Source organism: Xenopus laevis, chromosome 1S (genome assembly GCF_017654675.1).
Source record: "Xenopus laevis strain J_2021 chromosome 1S, Xenopus_laevis_v10.1, whole genome shotgun sequence".
Taxonomy (NCBI): domain Eukaryota; kingdom Metazoa; phylum Chordata; class Amphibia; order Anura; family Pipidae; genus Xenopus; species Xenopus laevis.
Genome location: NC_054372.1, coordinates 160,834,277 through 160,851,472, shown reverse-complemented (window position 1 = coordinate 160,851,472; position 17,196 = coordinate 160,834,277). Strand labels below are relative to the sequence as shown.

The 17,196-nt window shown below is 38.1% G+C and overlaps 1 protein-coding gene across 4 annotated transcripts in view; it reads right to left on the bottom strand.

Annotated features, from left to right (window-relative positions):
• Nucleotides 1–17,196, bottom strand: part of mcc.S (mutated in colorectal cancers S homeolog) — a 173,690-nt gene that overhangs the window by 91,930 nt on the left and 64,564 nt on the right. Inside the window, exon 1 of one of the 4 annotated variants that reach the window (XM_018244315.2) lies at nt 15,283–15,977. The exons of the other annotated variants lie outside the window; for them this stretch is intronic. Coding sequence (XP_018099804.1) covers nt 15,283–15,294 — 12 coding nt within the window. The 5' untranslated portion in view covers nt 15,295–15,977. Of the gene's footprint in view, nt 1–15,282; nt 15,978–17,196 lie in introns of those variants that run through there. 4 annotated transcript variants of the gene reach the window in all.

The window sequence follows — 17,196 nt, the reverse complement described above, 5'->3', positions numbered from 1 at the left end:
AATCATTATTACGAACCTATCGCTCGATTTGCTTCATGTGACTGATTCTGCTTATGCCCACAGGGTAGTGATTACTAGCAGGGATCAAGTTGGTATTATAAGCACTGACATCTATTGCTGGAGACACACCAGTCTGCACATGAATCACTGCAGGCCATAGCTAGTGCACCTGCTTGGAGATTAAATATGTTTGTCCGAAGATGACTATTACACAACAGGAAGAAATTTATCGAGCCAAGTGGCTTCCACAGAGAACAATTTATGGAATTCATTATGCCCCTACCTATCTGATGTAAATTTCCACTCAATACAACAGCTCTGTGCAGCAGAATTAAGAATTTATGTAGCCAATCTATGGCTTAATGGATGCTGCTGTAATACCAAGTTTTAAAAGTACCAACCACTGGAGTCATTTACTGTCAATGATGCCCTGTGGCCCTCCAGCTGTAGTTGAAAGAAAAGCTCCAGCATACTCTACAATTGCAACTTTGCTGGACAATCATGTTACAAAGCAAAAGGCCTGCCTGCCAGGGAAAGAAAAAAGTAGAATTTTAATAAAGGACATCATGCGGCAAAGTGAAGATCTCCAGTGTTCAATGAGTTTTAGAGGAAAAACTGTATTAGAGAAAATATTAGTGCTAATTAGCAGTAGGAAATGTAAAACCATTATCTGTGCTCTGTGGAGCAATTATTTGCTTCTTTTAGGAAAATCAGCCAAATGAATCTGCTACATTAGCTTAGATACCAGGGAGCGATGCATAAATAAAACCAAATCAAAATGAACAATACATATAGATAAACTTCAAGTTTCTAACTTTTCTGTCCCTTAAAGGAAAACTATAACCCTAAAATGAACACTTAAGCAACAGATAGTTTATATCATATTAAGTGGCATATTAAAGAGTCTTACCAAACTGGTCTATATATTTAAGTAAATCTTGCCCTTTTACATCTCTTGCCTTGAACCATCATTTCGTGATGGTCTGTGTGCTGCCTCAGAGATCACCTGACCAGAAATACTGCAGCTCTAACTGTAACAGGAAGAAGTGTGGAAGCAAAAGACAGAACTCTGTCTGCTATTCCGTAATTCAGAGCTTCCTGGATATTGGGTTTCTGGATAAGGGATCCTATACCTGTATTATGAAAATGGTTTATTTACATGAAGCAGGGTTTTACATATGAGCTGTTTTATGCAATATCGTTTTATAGAGACCTACATTGTTTGGGGGTATAGTTTTCCTTTAAAACAAGTAAAAAAAAAGCTCTTTAAGATGAACATGTGGCAGCTTATTTATAGATTTATTATGCTCACAGCACACAGGCAGCTGGTTGGATCAGCCAATTCTTACTTCCACCTTAGAGATATGACAACTATAGCTCTACATAGCACCTATATGGCACTTATTACAATGCCAGTTTCTCTGCTCGCCCTCAGGCAGCCTAGTCTAGCTCACTGCTTAGACTGATTTAATTGTAAAATTGAAGAGTGAACACTGAGGGGGTTATTTACTAAAACTCGTTTTTGTCTGAAACTCGACTTAATTCCTCACCAGGCATTTATACACTGTAACACACATTGCTCGCCTACTAACTGCTGCTGTTTGCCATTTTGCAGCTCCTGTTGTTTTCATTTCCACAGCTTCTGGTGCCTGCAGGCAGTGGGAAGCTTCAGGTAATAGCCTCCTTTTTTTTTTTGTTATTACAAATCCCCGTGGAGCACTTTTTTGATATGAAGCAAAAATAGATAATGCAAGGGAGCTCACTGCACAGGGCATCTGGGGCAAGCATATAAGCTTATAGAATATCAATCAATATAGCAGACATATACATAAACCAGAATTATGACCCAAAATGACACATTCATAAAGGCAAGAGGTAGGATAGTTTTAAATGCACTACCACTAATGGAAGTGATAATGAGATTCTGCCCCTGTTAATTGTGTTTATGTATAACGTTAATTATATAGTATATAATATGTACAGTTTTACATAGTGAGGACACAAACACTTAAAAAAGTATAAATATACAGAGATTAAGTGCATGTTGTAAAAGGCCATATCCTGTAAAGCTTACAATCTAAAGTGCAGGATTCCTTAAATACCATTACACTGATGACTATGCTTGGAGAGAATATGCTCAGCTCAAGTCTCACTGACCACTGCTACCCAGATATAAGAAAGTGATTAAAGTTTACACACATGGACAGTATTGCTCTGGAGGAGTCTGGTACTGTCTTCAACAGTAGACAGTACTGGTTTAAATACTTCTGTGCACATTTAGCGACCTTTGGGTTTCATACAAATCATCTGCTGCCTGTGTGAATTTCGATATGCTAAATTTCCTTATAGATGGGGTTCAAGGTTTGGAATTACATGGACATAGAAGCTTTACTGAATGAGCCTTGTCATACTAAGTCACTGGCAGGTAAGCAACATAAATTCAGCATAAGGCTCATTTACAGCAAGTTAGAACAGCACAAGATAAATGGATGTTTTAATTCAGGGGAAAGTTTAATTATTTAAAATTTTAGGACACTTTAAAATAGGGATGCACCGAATCCACTATTTTGGATTTGGCCGAACCCCCGAATCCTTCTTGAAAGATTCGGCCGAATACTGAACCGAATCCAAATCCTAATTTGCATATGCAAATTAGGGGTGGGAAGGGGAAAACATTTTTTACTTCCTTGTTTTGTGACAAAATTTCCCTCCCTGCCCCTTATTTGCATATGCAAATTAGGATTCGGATTTGGTTCGGTATTCGGCCGAATCTTTCAAGAAGGATTCGGGAGTTCGGCCGAATCCAAAATAGTGGATTCGATGCAGAAAGATTCGGCCGAATCCTGCTGAAAAAGGCTGAATCCTGGCTGAATCCCGAACCGAATCCTGGATTCGTGCATCCCTACTTTTAGAACACCTACTACTGCTTAAAGGGATTCTGTCATGATTTTTATGGTGTAATTTTTATTTCTAAATTACACTGTATTTACACTGCAAATAATTCACTCTATAATATAAAATTTAATTCCTGAACCAGCAAGTGAATGTTTTTCAATTTATAATATTGGTGTGTAGGCAGCCATCTCAGGTCATTTTGCCTGGTCATGTGCTTTTAGAAAGAGACAGTGCTGCACTATGGAACTGCTTTCTGGCAGGCTGTTATTTCAGCTACAGCTGTTGTCTTGTGTTAGGGAGCTGCTATCTGGTTACCTTCCCATTGTTCTGTTGTTAGGCTGCTGGGGGGGGGGTGATATCACTCCAACTTGCAGTACAGCAGCAAAGAGTGACTGAAGAAAAAGTCACATGACTGGGGCCAGCTGGGAGACTGATTTCAAAATTAAATATAAAAAAATCTGTTTGCTCTTTTGAGAAACAGATTTCAGAGCAGAATTCTGCTGGAACAGCACTAGCAACTGACGTGTTTTGAAAAAAACATGTTTGCCCATGACAATATCTCTTTAAGGCTTGAAATAGATAGAGTTTGCAAGTATAAACACACGTATGTTAAACATATCTTCATTAAGACTTAAAGAAACAGTAACACCAAGGAATTAAAGTATATTCAGGTTAGAAAATATAATGTATTGCTTGTAGTGCACTAGTAAAACTGGTATGTTTGCTTCAGAAACTCTACTATAATTTATATAAATACACGGGCAGGTGACCATACACAGGCAGATTAAAGCTGGCGATATCGGTCCTTTAGACCGATTCGGCAGTTTATCTGCCCGTGTGAGGGCTTCTGACGGGTCCCCCCGATCGATATCAGGCCAAAAATTGAGCGGATATCGATCGCCAGGTTTGATTTTTACTATGATCAAGGACCGCATCAGCTAGTTGATGCGGTCCTACGACCCCTCGGCACCCATTCTTTTCATTGTAATCTGATCGTTCAGATTAACCCAATATCACCCTGCCATTAATGGGCATATTGGGGAAAGATCCGCTTATTTGGCAATCTCGCCAAACGAGATCTTATCATGTATGGCCACCTTAAGCTGCTGTATCGCCATGGGAGCAGCCATTCAAAGCTAAAAAGGAGTAAAGGCACGGATACACAGATAAGCTCTATAGTATGCAATGAGATTCTTGAGAACATACGGTATCTATTATCGATTGTGTGTCCTGTGCTTGAATGGCTGCCCCAATGACTACACCGCAGCTTGTTTATATAAACTATAGTAGTGTTTCTGAAGCAAAACCACCAGTTTTACCAATGCAGGGCAACATTACAGTATATTGTCATTCCTTTAAAACACTTTCATTCTTTGGTGTTACTGTTCCTTTAAGGGGCTTGGAATGGCCAAAGAAATACACAAGTACCATTAGCATTTTTTAAAAAAAATATTCTAGTAATAAACATGTTTTTTTTTTTGTTGAATAAATTGCTTCACAAAGGCCCAATATATGCTTTGAAACAGTGACTGGGTATTTTCCCCTTTGTCAGGCTGCTATCAGTTCTCAGTGAATGTTTTACTTTTCTAGGTCACTTTAGCAGCTCACACATCCACATCCATCCACAGAGACTAATCTGATAACAAATCCTCACTCTGACAATTGCCAATTCAAGTCAGAAAATCATATCGCCACCATTTGGCTGACCTCATCATGCAGTGTGGGAATATCTGCTGTCATGCAAGACCTTCATGGAGATAAATGGGTAGGTGTGCATTCCCCCAAAGTTTATTTAGGCCTACAAGCTGCCAATGAACAGAACACGTTCCGACCCAAAGAGGAAACGTCCCACATCATTAATTACGTAGATCCTTATTTACTGGCTAGTGTACTGGAAAAAGGATCAATACAAAACTGACTTCAAGGTAAAGAAATACCAGCACGGAGAGCAGAATATCTGATCTAAAAGAATGTGTTTAGTAAATATTAATGCAGAGGTGCCCAGACCAATTTGCAGTCTACTGTACTGAAGCTATTATGTCAAGGTTTGCCTGTGACTTCACTGCATTGCACAAAAGAGAACAGCCAGTGTTTGTATCTACTGTTTATTCCAATAGGAAGTTCCCAGAAAGGAGCTGTTTCTGGGCAATAATGGGCTGCTGATTTCTTCATACTGATCATCAGCCTGAGATTTACCTTTTGGGCATCACAAGCTTCTTAGAACATCACAAGCTTCTTAGAACATTTTCTTCTTACATACAGTAGCAATCGTTTACTTTTAAGAAGCATATTTATGGAACACTATAAAGGAGCTAAATCAGGATGGTCCCTATATGTGCATGTTGCAGCTAATGGGTTTTAGAGACCCTGAGAGTCTACATTTCAATATACACATAAAAGGAAACTAAGACCTATTGTTAAAGCTCTACCCCTTGATTTATTTTTTAAAGTTGTGGGCCCATATATTTTCTAATACTGTTATATTTATTTCTCGGTTATTGTTCAGTAAAACAAAGTGGCATAGGTAGCCTTACTTTGCCATGCAAACGTGAGTGACTGTGATTGCTAAAGGAGCACTTATGGTTTGGTGTATTTGGTAATCAAATTCCAAAAGGTTTTTAACAAACAACTCAAATAAAAATGTGATCATCATTACTGAGGTGAGAATTAAATCTCTAGAGGCATTGCCATGAAAGCTTTCCATAGGTGAAAAGGGAAGCAATCCAAGCACTAGAGGCCTGAGATTGTTGTCCTGGAAACACAACAGTTCACATTTCTTGACAACAATTAAAAGGTCCCAAGTTACTTACTGACTACAAAAGGAAGCAGCAAAACTAGCTTGAGACCCGCAACGGATGTCTATCAATGTGTAAAGCAGCTTACAAATTCAATTACTCTGATAGATATTGGACATGCTAAATGTAATTCTATTTCAATTAGTAAATTCTAGACAGTATGAGACTTGTAGACAACCATTAAGTATTGAATTTAGGCGATAATCTATGTATACCTCCAACAAACACTGTGTTAGTGATTATCCATTTCACAGTCTGAGTGTGTCTGTTGGAATCTCTTTAGCATTTTGCAGGCTACCAATACAGGGACTGTCCTGACACTGGCTGTGCGCTTTCACCAAAGCTCTCATATCTCATGCTAACATATAAAACATCTCTCTGTTCTACTGCTGGAAGGAAAAGGGGAATGGGATTCAGCCTATGCATTGCCTACAGAGGGTGAAAGGTTGGCAGTGTCATGGGGAAGGCTGTCTAGATGCAAACACCATATTCCTTATGTCACTAAAAGCCAGATTCAGAGATCACTGACAGATCAATTGAGATGTCATTTGCATTTGCCATGCTTAAAACTGACCTACTTAGCAGCTTTAGTAAACCAGAGAGATAACAGTGAACACCTGCATACGCACTATGCCATCTGCTCACTTTAAATAAATATGAGCTAGTAATGGTGAGAGTATAAATGAGAATATCCACACTCATGAATGAATTGGTTAACTGGAAGAACCCAAAGTGAAGACAGTAAACCATTAATTTGCATTATGCACACTTCAATAAGATGAATAAGAAAGTGAAATATAATTCATGATTTCAAGTACTAAAGAGGATGAGGCCTGATGATATACAGCCACTAGTATTTCCCCCAAATCTGGTGACACCATAGCTGGTTGCTACAACCAAACTGACATATCAACAACCATAAAACAATAATCTCAAATCCTTTAAATCTTACAATCCTATGTTTAAAGCATCTATTCCAAGTACACAAACAAAAAAGGATTAAAGAATATTTTGGAAGTATTTAACATTTTATGTTTATATTGGAGGCAAGGCAGACTTTTTATTTGAACAAGACATATGGAAGAAGGGTACACATAAGCTTAACTCAATTCCACTCTTGAAATGTTCTGTATATAGTTGAAAACAGGCCGTCAAAATCACCACCTCTATATAACACATCCTATTTCATGCAAAGATGCTGATCAACATTTCTTTACATTTTTTGTACAATAACACCAAGGAAAGGTTAAGTATATTTAACAAAATAAGTCTTCTTGGGCAACATAGGCCAGTTAACATCTATTTAAAATATATTAAAATATTCATGAATATAGTAACCCTTTTATATTCTAGTCGTACAGAGATTAAAATCAATGAGGCTAACTTACTAATAAAGCCTAACTAAAGTAGTAGGCTAGAAATGTTGTACATTATGTTTTGGGCTTCTGTACCAGCCCAACGCAACAACAGCCCTTTAGCAGTGAAGATCTGTGTCTCCAAAGATGCCCCAGTAGCTTCCCATCTTCTTTTCTGCTGTTTCACTCACATGATCTGTGCTGCTGTCACTTACTGAGCTTAGAGACCCACTCACAATATACAGTACACATAGAATAGAAATGTCACAATATAAGGCTGATTAGTAATTAATAATTAACAGATAATTACTACATGGCAGCATCAGAAATTAATAATCAGCCCTGTAGCGTCATCTTATATTACAGGCCAACCTCATTTTCTGCTTAATAATTTGTGACGAGCCCTAAGCTTAGCTTCTCAACAGCTGCTCAGAGCCCACTGAGCACATGAGTGTTGCAGACACTTTCCAAGATGGTGACCCCCTGTGACAAGTTTAAAGTCCTGGATCATTGCTGCTATTGACAAGCTGAAACTTTAGGCTGGTGTAATAAGTTCAGTTTATAAAATATGACATTTTTAGTCACATTCATTTTTAGGGTTTAGTTTTCCTTTAAGGCCTTAGTTACATGATTTTAAAAGTTGTAGATGTAAAGCAAACAGGCTGGAAATACACAGGATTATCTGAAATGTGACCATTTTTAAGGATGGCTGAAACTATTTTGTAAAATTAAATGTAGCAAAGAACTAAGGCCCCATTTTTTTTTATATTATTGGATGACACTAACTTGCTGTATCCATAACAGGATTCATATGCATGTGAGTACTCCCCAGAACTACCCTCACAAAACAACAATTAATACCTAATCTATGTTTAATACTTCCATATAATCATATTTATGCAATAAAGCTCTGATGTTCAGTAGCGGCTGATCTGTTTACATACAACATATCAGCTATGTAGTTAGAAAACAGGTAGAAGCTGCATGTACTAGTGACTAACAAAATCTGTGTGCATATCCTTAAGTAAAATTGAAATCTTAAAGGAACAGTAATATAGTGTTAGCATGCACTGATAAAAGCTGTGTTTGTGCATCAGAAAAACTACTTTAATTTATATAAATAAGCTGCTGTGTAGGTGTTGGGGCAGACTTTAAAGCTTGAAAAAAGGAACATGTTACATAGCACATAATAGGTAAGCCCCAGGGTCGGATTGGGGGGCCCGGGGCACACCGGGACTACTGTCCAGGGCCCCATCCGCCCCCCTATTATGACGTGCCCCCTACTATGTCGTGCCAAGCGCTCATGCGTGAAGGCGCTGCTCGATGCGCCTATGTGTATATCAGCTATCAGTGAATAGGTGCCGCGCGCATGCGCAGATGGTGCGGGACTGGCCCGGCAGGGGCCCACCGAGTTTTTTCCAGTTTCCCACCGGTCCAGTCCGACACTGGTAAGCCCTGTCCATTACAATGGTGTTTTATGTGTTATCTGTTTTTTAACCTATGCTTTTTTCATCTTTATTGCAACTTCAATGGCTGCTCCCATAGCTACACAGCAGCTTTGCTTATATAACCTATAAAAGTCGTTCTGAAGCAAACACTCCAGTTTTACCAGTACAGAGCAAATTACTTTGAGTAATTAAGTACTTTCAGTTTTTGGTGTTACTGTTCCTTTAAATATGACATCAGCACTGGACGGACAAAACAATATTCATTTTGCCGTGGGGTCACATAATCAATTTTGTAATACGATTAGGAAGGCACAAATGAGCTCTACAAGCCGTCACTAAACACATTCGAAATTAATCATATTTAGGGGGAAGGAAAATTGTGTACAGACTTACAAACATACAATCCATTGGACTGGAACAAGGATGAAGCAGAGCACACTCCTCAATTTTGTATAAGAAGCCCCGGTGCACAGCGTAGAGGGTGCGGCAATCCCCAGACAAATGCTTCAGGTAAGGATACACTGGCACACGAGGTATAATGCAATGCAGGGTGACCCCTTGCTTATTTATTTGTGCGGACGTGCAACGTTTCGGGGCGAGCCCCTTTCTCAAGCATAACAACGTGACCAAGTGCACACCATATAACAAGGAAACAATTAAAATAATTAACATACACAATAGAGAGCACCACCCTTAAGCCCTCCCATCATCTGTGTGATCCGAATCCACCTTCATATGGCTATCTTAAAAAATGTCAAGCCAAAGTCCAACGATAAAAAGTGCTAAAAAGCAACGTGATCTGTGCTCAGCAGTGAAAAATGTCCCATTGAGTGAACATAATTCCAATCTCCTTTAGGATTAATGCAACCATAAAATGTTACTAGAAAAAGGATAAAAAGATAAAAATAGATACAAACAGTGCATAGTAATAACATTACAGATAAAAAACTTACAAAATTGTAACACAGTTCTTTTATAAAAGGTAACTCCTTTATGTTAGAATCTAGCCCTACTTAAAACCAGAAAGGACTACCACGAGAAATGTTCACTCAATGGGACATTTTTCACTGCTGAGCACAGATCACGTTGCTTTTTAGCACTTTTTAGCACTTTTTATCGTTGGACTTTGGCTTGACATTTTTTAAGATAGCCATATGAAGGTGGATTCGGATCACACAGATGATGGGAGGGCTTAAGGGTGGTGCTCTCTATTGTGTATGTTAATTATTTTAATTGTTTCCTTGTTATATGGTGTGCACTTGGTCACGTTGTTATGCTTGAGAAAGGGGCTCGCCCCGAAACGTTGCACGTCCGCACAAATAAATAAGCAAGGGGTCACCCTGCATTGCATTATACCTCGTGTGCCAGTGTATCCTTACCTGAAACATACAATCCATGCCATGTTTGATTCTGATTGTTAGTTGGCTAACTATAAGCAGGTTGATTCTTTACAAACACACAAGATACATAATTTCCACATTAAAATTAAACTTTGATCAGTCTGGGGCATAAATTAGTTAAAAAAATAAAAATAAAAACTATCTGACATTAGTCAACCAGATTTTCTACAAAGCTGATCAAGAGTTAAATGCAATAGGAGTCAGATGGATCTATACTGGAAATAAGAAAGGGCATAGGCCTTGGATAGGATGACTAGAGATAGGGCCAACTGAGATCCTTTAATACAGTCATCCCCAATCAGTGGCTTGTAGCAAGATGTTACTCCCAACCACTTGGATGTTACTCCCAGTGGCCTCAAAGCAGGTGCTTGATTTTTGAATTCCTGGTTTGGAGGCAAGTTTTGGTTGTATAAACTGCCAAACAAAGCCTCCTGTAGGCTGCTGGTCCACAATGGGCTACCAAATGGACAATCACAGCCCTTATATTGCGCCACCCAGGAACATTTTTAATGCTTGTTTTATTCCCTGATTCTTTTTTACAGGAATGTGGTTCACGGGTAAAAAAAATGTTGGGGGAACCCCCACTCTAGCACACTGTCAGGGCAAACCAAATTTGTCAGCAGACCAAATGGAACATTTCCCAAAGAACTGTTTTACATGAAACAAAAGCAAAAACTAAAGAGAAACTGCTTTAATAAACCTCCTAATCCTCCTCTTCTGTACCACCAAGAATATTGAATACTGTTAACATTTATAGGACAATAAACTGAAGACAAAAATCCAATAGAGTCAAATTTACATGTTACACAAGAGCAATACATTGTAATGAATTGTTTTATGGTGTTTGCTTCAATGTAGTAAAACTCAAAACCAATATCCAGATAATATATTACTGATGATGTAATTATCAGGTATACTACTAAATTGTCTGATTGCAATTAAGGATATATTTTTTGTTGATTCAAGGTTAATCATTTAGACTTTATAGGAGATCCAGACATAATAATTCCAGCCACACACACTGGAGACCTAGTTTACCATGTGTTTCAGGTTATTGGCCAGTCTGGAAATGCAGATAAGCCCTTTGTGACAGATTGAATCAATGAAGGCCAACCATTCATGTGTGCTCATGATGCACCAATATTTGGTAGACTGTTGGACAACCTAGTCATAGATTGAGCTTTGCCATAAAGGTGGCCATAGACGCAAAGATCCTCTCGTTTCCTCGATTCGTACAATAGGATCTGTGCGTCTATGGCCAGCTTTAGGCATGAAAATGGAAATTGCTAAATCAGTATCCAGTATTTTGCTTGCATTCTCTACTCATCACACACCATAACTACTCTCTACTATTGCTACTGCATCCTCTGCACTCATTCCAATTGAAATGCAGAAAGATATATTACAGACCTAAATAAAATATTTTTTAAACTCCTACCCAGTATCCAGACTATTCTCTCACTCTTTTGACACTTAAAACTAATACCTATTTAAACAGATCTGGTTCCCTATTAATATAGTATTTGTATTTAAATATTTAGTTTTTCTCATCAGTACTGCACGGTTACGTCACCAATTTTCCTTTCCCGCCACTGGGGGTTTAAAATGGTTGCAGATTGTTTGTGTTTGCACTTTGAGAAAGGCTAGAGCGCTAGCCGAAACTTTGGTCGTATTTTGTTAAATATATATATTTGGACGGAACGATCTGATATTTGCATCCACACATGTGACCACATACCACAGTTTTGTTCATTCTGGCACGTAAGCAGAGCCTTTATGGTTTCCTTCCAGGTTGGTTCATAATCACCAAAGCAAAGTACTGAAAGCATGAACAGATCAGACTTCTTGTGCAGATAAATGCACCTACCTAGAGTAACTCTCACTAAGAATGTCCAAACACCAGTGAGTTGGCCACAGATGTGCAGATTTTAGCCTTGTATACGACAAACGATCGGACATCACAATCTTTCAACCTGCCACTAACCATTCAAATGAAATAAAGTAAAAGATCAGAAAATGTTCTGGCCGTGACGGCAACCATATAAAATTATGTCCAACAAATGGCAGTGACAGTCACCCATTGTTATCATCGGATAGGCAATACATGCAGAGAAATTATCGCTAGCCAACAGAAATCTGCTAACCTGTCCAATCAACTAAACAATCGATCCCCATGGTACAAAAAATGTCGGGCCGATTCACATGCATTACTTTATCTTTACGCCTATGGCCAGCTTTTACCTGTATTGTATTCTGACAGGCTCCGAGGATATATACAGTGGAGGATTACACATGTATGGCCTCATTTCTACTTTCCGTTGGATATAGCCCTAGAATTGTGACTGTTATATAAATAAAGCCTCCAAAAAATTTATAATTAATACTACAACTCTGCAACCTTGTGAGATACATGGGAGGTAGAGTGAGTTTGAAGCAGCTAAAAGGTTGTTTATAATTTCATCCCCAAAGGTTTATATCAGTTATAATTAGGCAAAAGCTTTAATAAGACATCCAATCTCTCAATGATTAATTATTTAGCACTTGCAATTACCTAAGAACACATGTCTGATTGCTGTCTGCATTGCTTCCATGGGGTATTTCTGTATTCCATATGGTAACCCTTGGGATAAATACCCAATACACCCTGTACAACCACATTAATAATATATAACCAATGTAAGACTTAATGATTTTTAGAAAAGCAGACATGTAAGCAGGATAAAAATGTTTTTTTTAGATACTTGTATCAGTCTGAATCAAGCCACAATGTCTGTAGTTTGTTTAAACCAAGCCAAGGTGGTACAGGTCTCATGGCTAAATAACATTTATTAGGTGGTAAAAAGTGCTCATTAACCTTTATTTATACCTGGTGTTTGTACTTTTTTTTTTTTTTTTACTGAGCAGTGACCCTGCAACAAACTAGGTTACTGCTAACCAATAAAAAGGCTGTACAGCAGAGGAATATATATTCCTCGGCTATAGAGGAATGGGACCTGTTATCCAGAATGCTCGGAACCTGGGGCTTTCCAGATAACGGATCTTTCTGTAATTTGGATCTTCATACCTTACATCTACTAGAAAACCATGTAAACATTAAATAAACTCAATAGGCTGGCTTTGCTTCCAATAAGGAGTAATTATATCTTAGTTGGGATCAAGTACAAGCTACTGTTTTATTACAGACATTTAAACATTTGCATTATTTGATTATAATGGAGTCTATGGGAGATGACCTTTCTGTAATTCAGAGCTTTCTGGATAATGGTTTTCCGGATAACAGATACGATACCTGTACAGCCGTTTTCTTGGTGTTAGCAGTAACCTAGTTTGTTGCAGGGTTCTATTATAACATCATTCTTTCTTGGTAAATTTCCAATAAGAACAGTATATTCTGACTTACGAAGAGTTCAGCTATCCCATTAAAAGCCCATGCACAAATGTGGGCCTTCATGCCAGTATTATTAGCCTCAGTCTGCCTGAGACATTATGATTTCAACAGGCTGAAAATGGAAAGTCTGTGAATATAAGAGAAAATCTGTTCACCGCACATGGCAAGCTGCACTACTTGGGGGTTTGTAACCTGTGTCACCTTTTAATGCAGTGACATTTCAGCATTCCATACACTTAATCTGTAAACAATATATGTACAAAGAAGGGCTGCATAAAGCAATTAATGCCCCCACTGTGGTTCTAGAGCAATACACCAATTAATTGGATCAAGTACAGTAACTTGAAGGCTGATCAATAACGTCTGCAGTAAAAGGCAGAGCAGAATGATGGATAGAAAATAACTTAAAGCCGAGCCACTGAAAGAAAGGCAGGAGTGTAATTAACTCCACAATACCCATTTCCAATCTGTGAGCAGATTTAAGCCACTTTGCAGCTAAGGGACCTACAACACCAGGATACACTCATCACCAGCAAAAGGACAAACGTAGGATTTGATTAAAATAGCCCTGTCTAGAACAGAACATGCGCCAGTATAATAATGTAATCAGCCTGACAGTGCCATTTGTCTGAATTAGCTACAATTCCAGATACAGAAAAAAATAACAAATTATAGATCTTAATTTGTGTTTCTTCTTGGTCAACTAACAGTGACCTCTGCTCTCCTGCAGGCACTTTTTATTGCCTTGAATGGCTCTGAGGGTAGCTCCCACTGGGAAAAGATTTGGGAGCAGCTTGCCTTCTTCTACGTAAACAAAAACAGGATGTTTGGGAGTTAAGATGAATTGCTATGGGTTTCTCACAAAAGTTCTACTAAAGTATAGGCTTCAAAAATATCTTCTTATTCCTGAATATAGGCCATGCTTATAATTATTTTATAACTAACTGCAAGTGGGTACAACCAATCATTCTTCTTTATTTATGCAGCACTGACATATTCCCCAGCACCACTATACATCATTCACATCAGTCCCTGCTCCAATGGAGCTTACAGTCTAAGGTTTCTATTGCATTCACACACAGTACGGCTAATTTAATTAGAAATCAGTTAAAGGGGTGGTTCACCTTTAAGGTAACTTTTAGTATGTTATAGAATGGCCAATTCTAAGCAACTTTTCAATTAGGTCTCATTATCTATTTTCTATAGTTTTATTGGTATTTGCCTTTTTCTTCTGACTCTTTGCAGCTTTCAAATAGGCGTTTCTGACCCCTTCTAAAAAAACAAATTCTCCGTAAGGCTACTAATGTATTGCTATTGTTACTTTTTATTACTCTTATTTCTATTCAGGCCTCTCCTATTCATATTCCAGTCTGTTATCATCATCATAGTTGCTAGGGTAATTTAGTCCCTAGCTACCAGAATGCTTAACATGAAAATTGAAGAGCTGCTGAATAAAAAGCTAAATAGCACAAAAACCTTAAATAATAAAAAATGAAAACCAATTACAAATTGTCTCAGAATATCACTGGATTCGAACCTTGAAACCCAGTCCTACAGCTGAGCTGCATATGTATCAAAAGAAGGTTAGGTGTCCCAAAAAGATGCTAGATACTGATACTTAAGGGCATTTGTATGGAGCTGTGTAAAAAATACAGTCTATTGCACAATTTACACAAGAATTTCAATGTAGTAAGGAAAAGACACCTAACAATTCATAGCACATAAGGCAAAATTTGCTTGTTTTTTAATGGGCCCAAATGGGGATTATGTCTGAGCGCACAGGGCCCAGTCCGACCCTGTGTGGCGGCAACTGGGGGCCGGAAGGAAGTTTAGGAAGCAGTGGTAAAAGCAGGTCTGGGCAGGCGGGGCTCACCGAGCTTTATTCCGGTGTCCCGCCAGCACAGTCCGACCCTGTATATAAATGCACCCTTATAGATAGTGTAAATGGGTGATTTTATTCAAAATCCAAGCACTACATTTCTGCTAAAAATAGATACTTACCTTTAGCTTCATGTATTACAGCTATATTCCTTACATCTCTAGAGCATTCTACCTGCATCACGGTTAATTCAAGATATTGCCTCTATTCCCGGTTAAGTCACCCATCAGAGACTGAATATGAGAAGATATTGATGATGAGATATTGAGCACAGTGTAGCTCAGCTGGTTCTCTCAGTATACAATATCTTTTTTAGCAAAGCTAGAGGAAAACACTTCTGAAAAATAGATACGCCCTCCAGTCAACTTCCTAAAAGGAAATCCGAGACTATCCCACCCAACAGCCTATATGTCCTTGCGGCACATGGGTCATCAGTTTCAGGTTTCTGCAGAGCAACTTACAGTGTCAGCTCAGCACTGGCAACATAATCAATTAAAGATTTGATATTACTAAGCCTACACCCCCAGACAGTATGCTTACAGCTTCAAATAACAAATAATGTTACAATTTATGACAATTAATTTACTTTATCTGCCATATCTGTCATTATTTGTACTTGCTTTTATTATACAGTGCTGCAGAATATATTAGTGCTTTATAAATGCTTGTTAATAATAGTAATGATAATAATAATGGAATAAGCACCTAACAAAACACATTGTTTAGGCACATTTGAGTGCGTACTCAAAATATCAAATATTATACATATTGCTGGGCAAATCCAGTAATATCCCCTATAGGGTAAAACTTGACAGCAACTTCACAATAAAGGTATGGGATCCATTATCTGGAACCCGTTAAACAGAAAGCTCCGAATTATGGAAAGGCTCCCATAGGCTCCATTATTTAAAATTGATTTCCTTTTTCTCTGTAATAATAAAACAGTAGCTTTTACTTGATCCAAACTAAGATATTATTAATCCTTATTGGAGCAAAACCAGAAATTGGGTTTATTTAATGTTTGCATTATTTACTAGTAGACTTCAGGTCAGAAGATCCAATTTACAGAAAAATCCCTTATCTGGAAAACCCCAGGTCCTGAGCATTCTGGATAACTGGTCCCATACCTGTACAAGTATGGCATCTATTATCCCAAACCAAATTATCCAGAAAGCAATGAAATAGGGTATTGCCATTTCTCATTGAGTTCTACTAAAATAAAATGTTAATTTTTTACAGATTTCCTTTCTGACATAATAAGATAGGACCTTGCACCACTTGAGGATGACTTAGGTAACATAAATTCAAGTTGATATCAAAACAACTCTTGTTTTGTATTAATGGTCAAAAAAGCATTCCACATAGTAGATCACATACTAGTATCTACATTTCATTATTTGAAACAAAAAGGCTATTTTTTGGACACTACAGTAAGGGGTTATTTATTAAATAAAGCAAATTTTTACTATAAAATCCAAATTTTTAGTTCGGGGATGGAAATGGTCTGAATCTGAAAATCCTCAGACCTGCCGAGGTTGTATATACAGTAAGTCAATGGGAGAGGTCCCTATCCTATTTGGAAGTTTCTGTGATCTGCACTGGATTTTGTCCAAAAATCTGACTATTTCTGCCTTTTTCAGGCAAAAAAATTTGGATTTTAATAAATGACCCCCTTAGAGATCAATAATTGCTGCTTGTAGCCCAAGTAGGCAGCCTCCAAAGATTCTCCTTTGCTATGTGCCTGAAAATTGGGCCTCCGTAGGCCTCCTACCTGTCTGATAGGTGGTCCAGCCCATTGTACCTAACCAAATGAGTATATTTTATTATGTATACTCAGCTTAAGCATGTGCCAGAGAAGCTACTGATCCCCTTGTGGCACATATGACTTTAGGGTGATAGCATATTGTCATCCAGGGGAGATCTGGCCTATCCCCAACTACAAATCTTCTGCAAATACTTTAGCAATGGTGTCAGGGTGAAATCAACTGTGGTAAAACATGAAAGCCCAAAACTCCCCTTCTCCTACATTTCTCAAA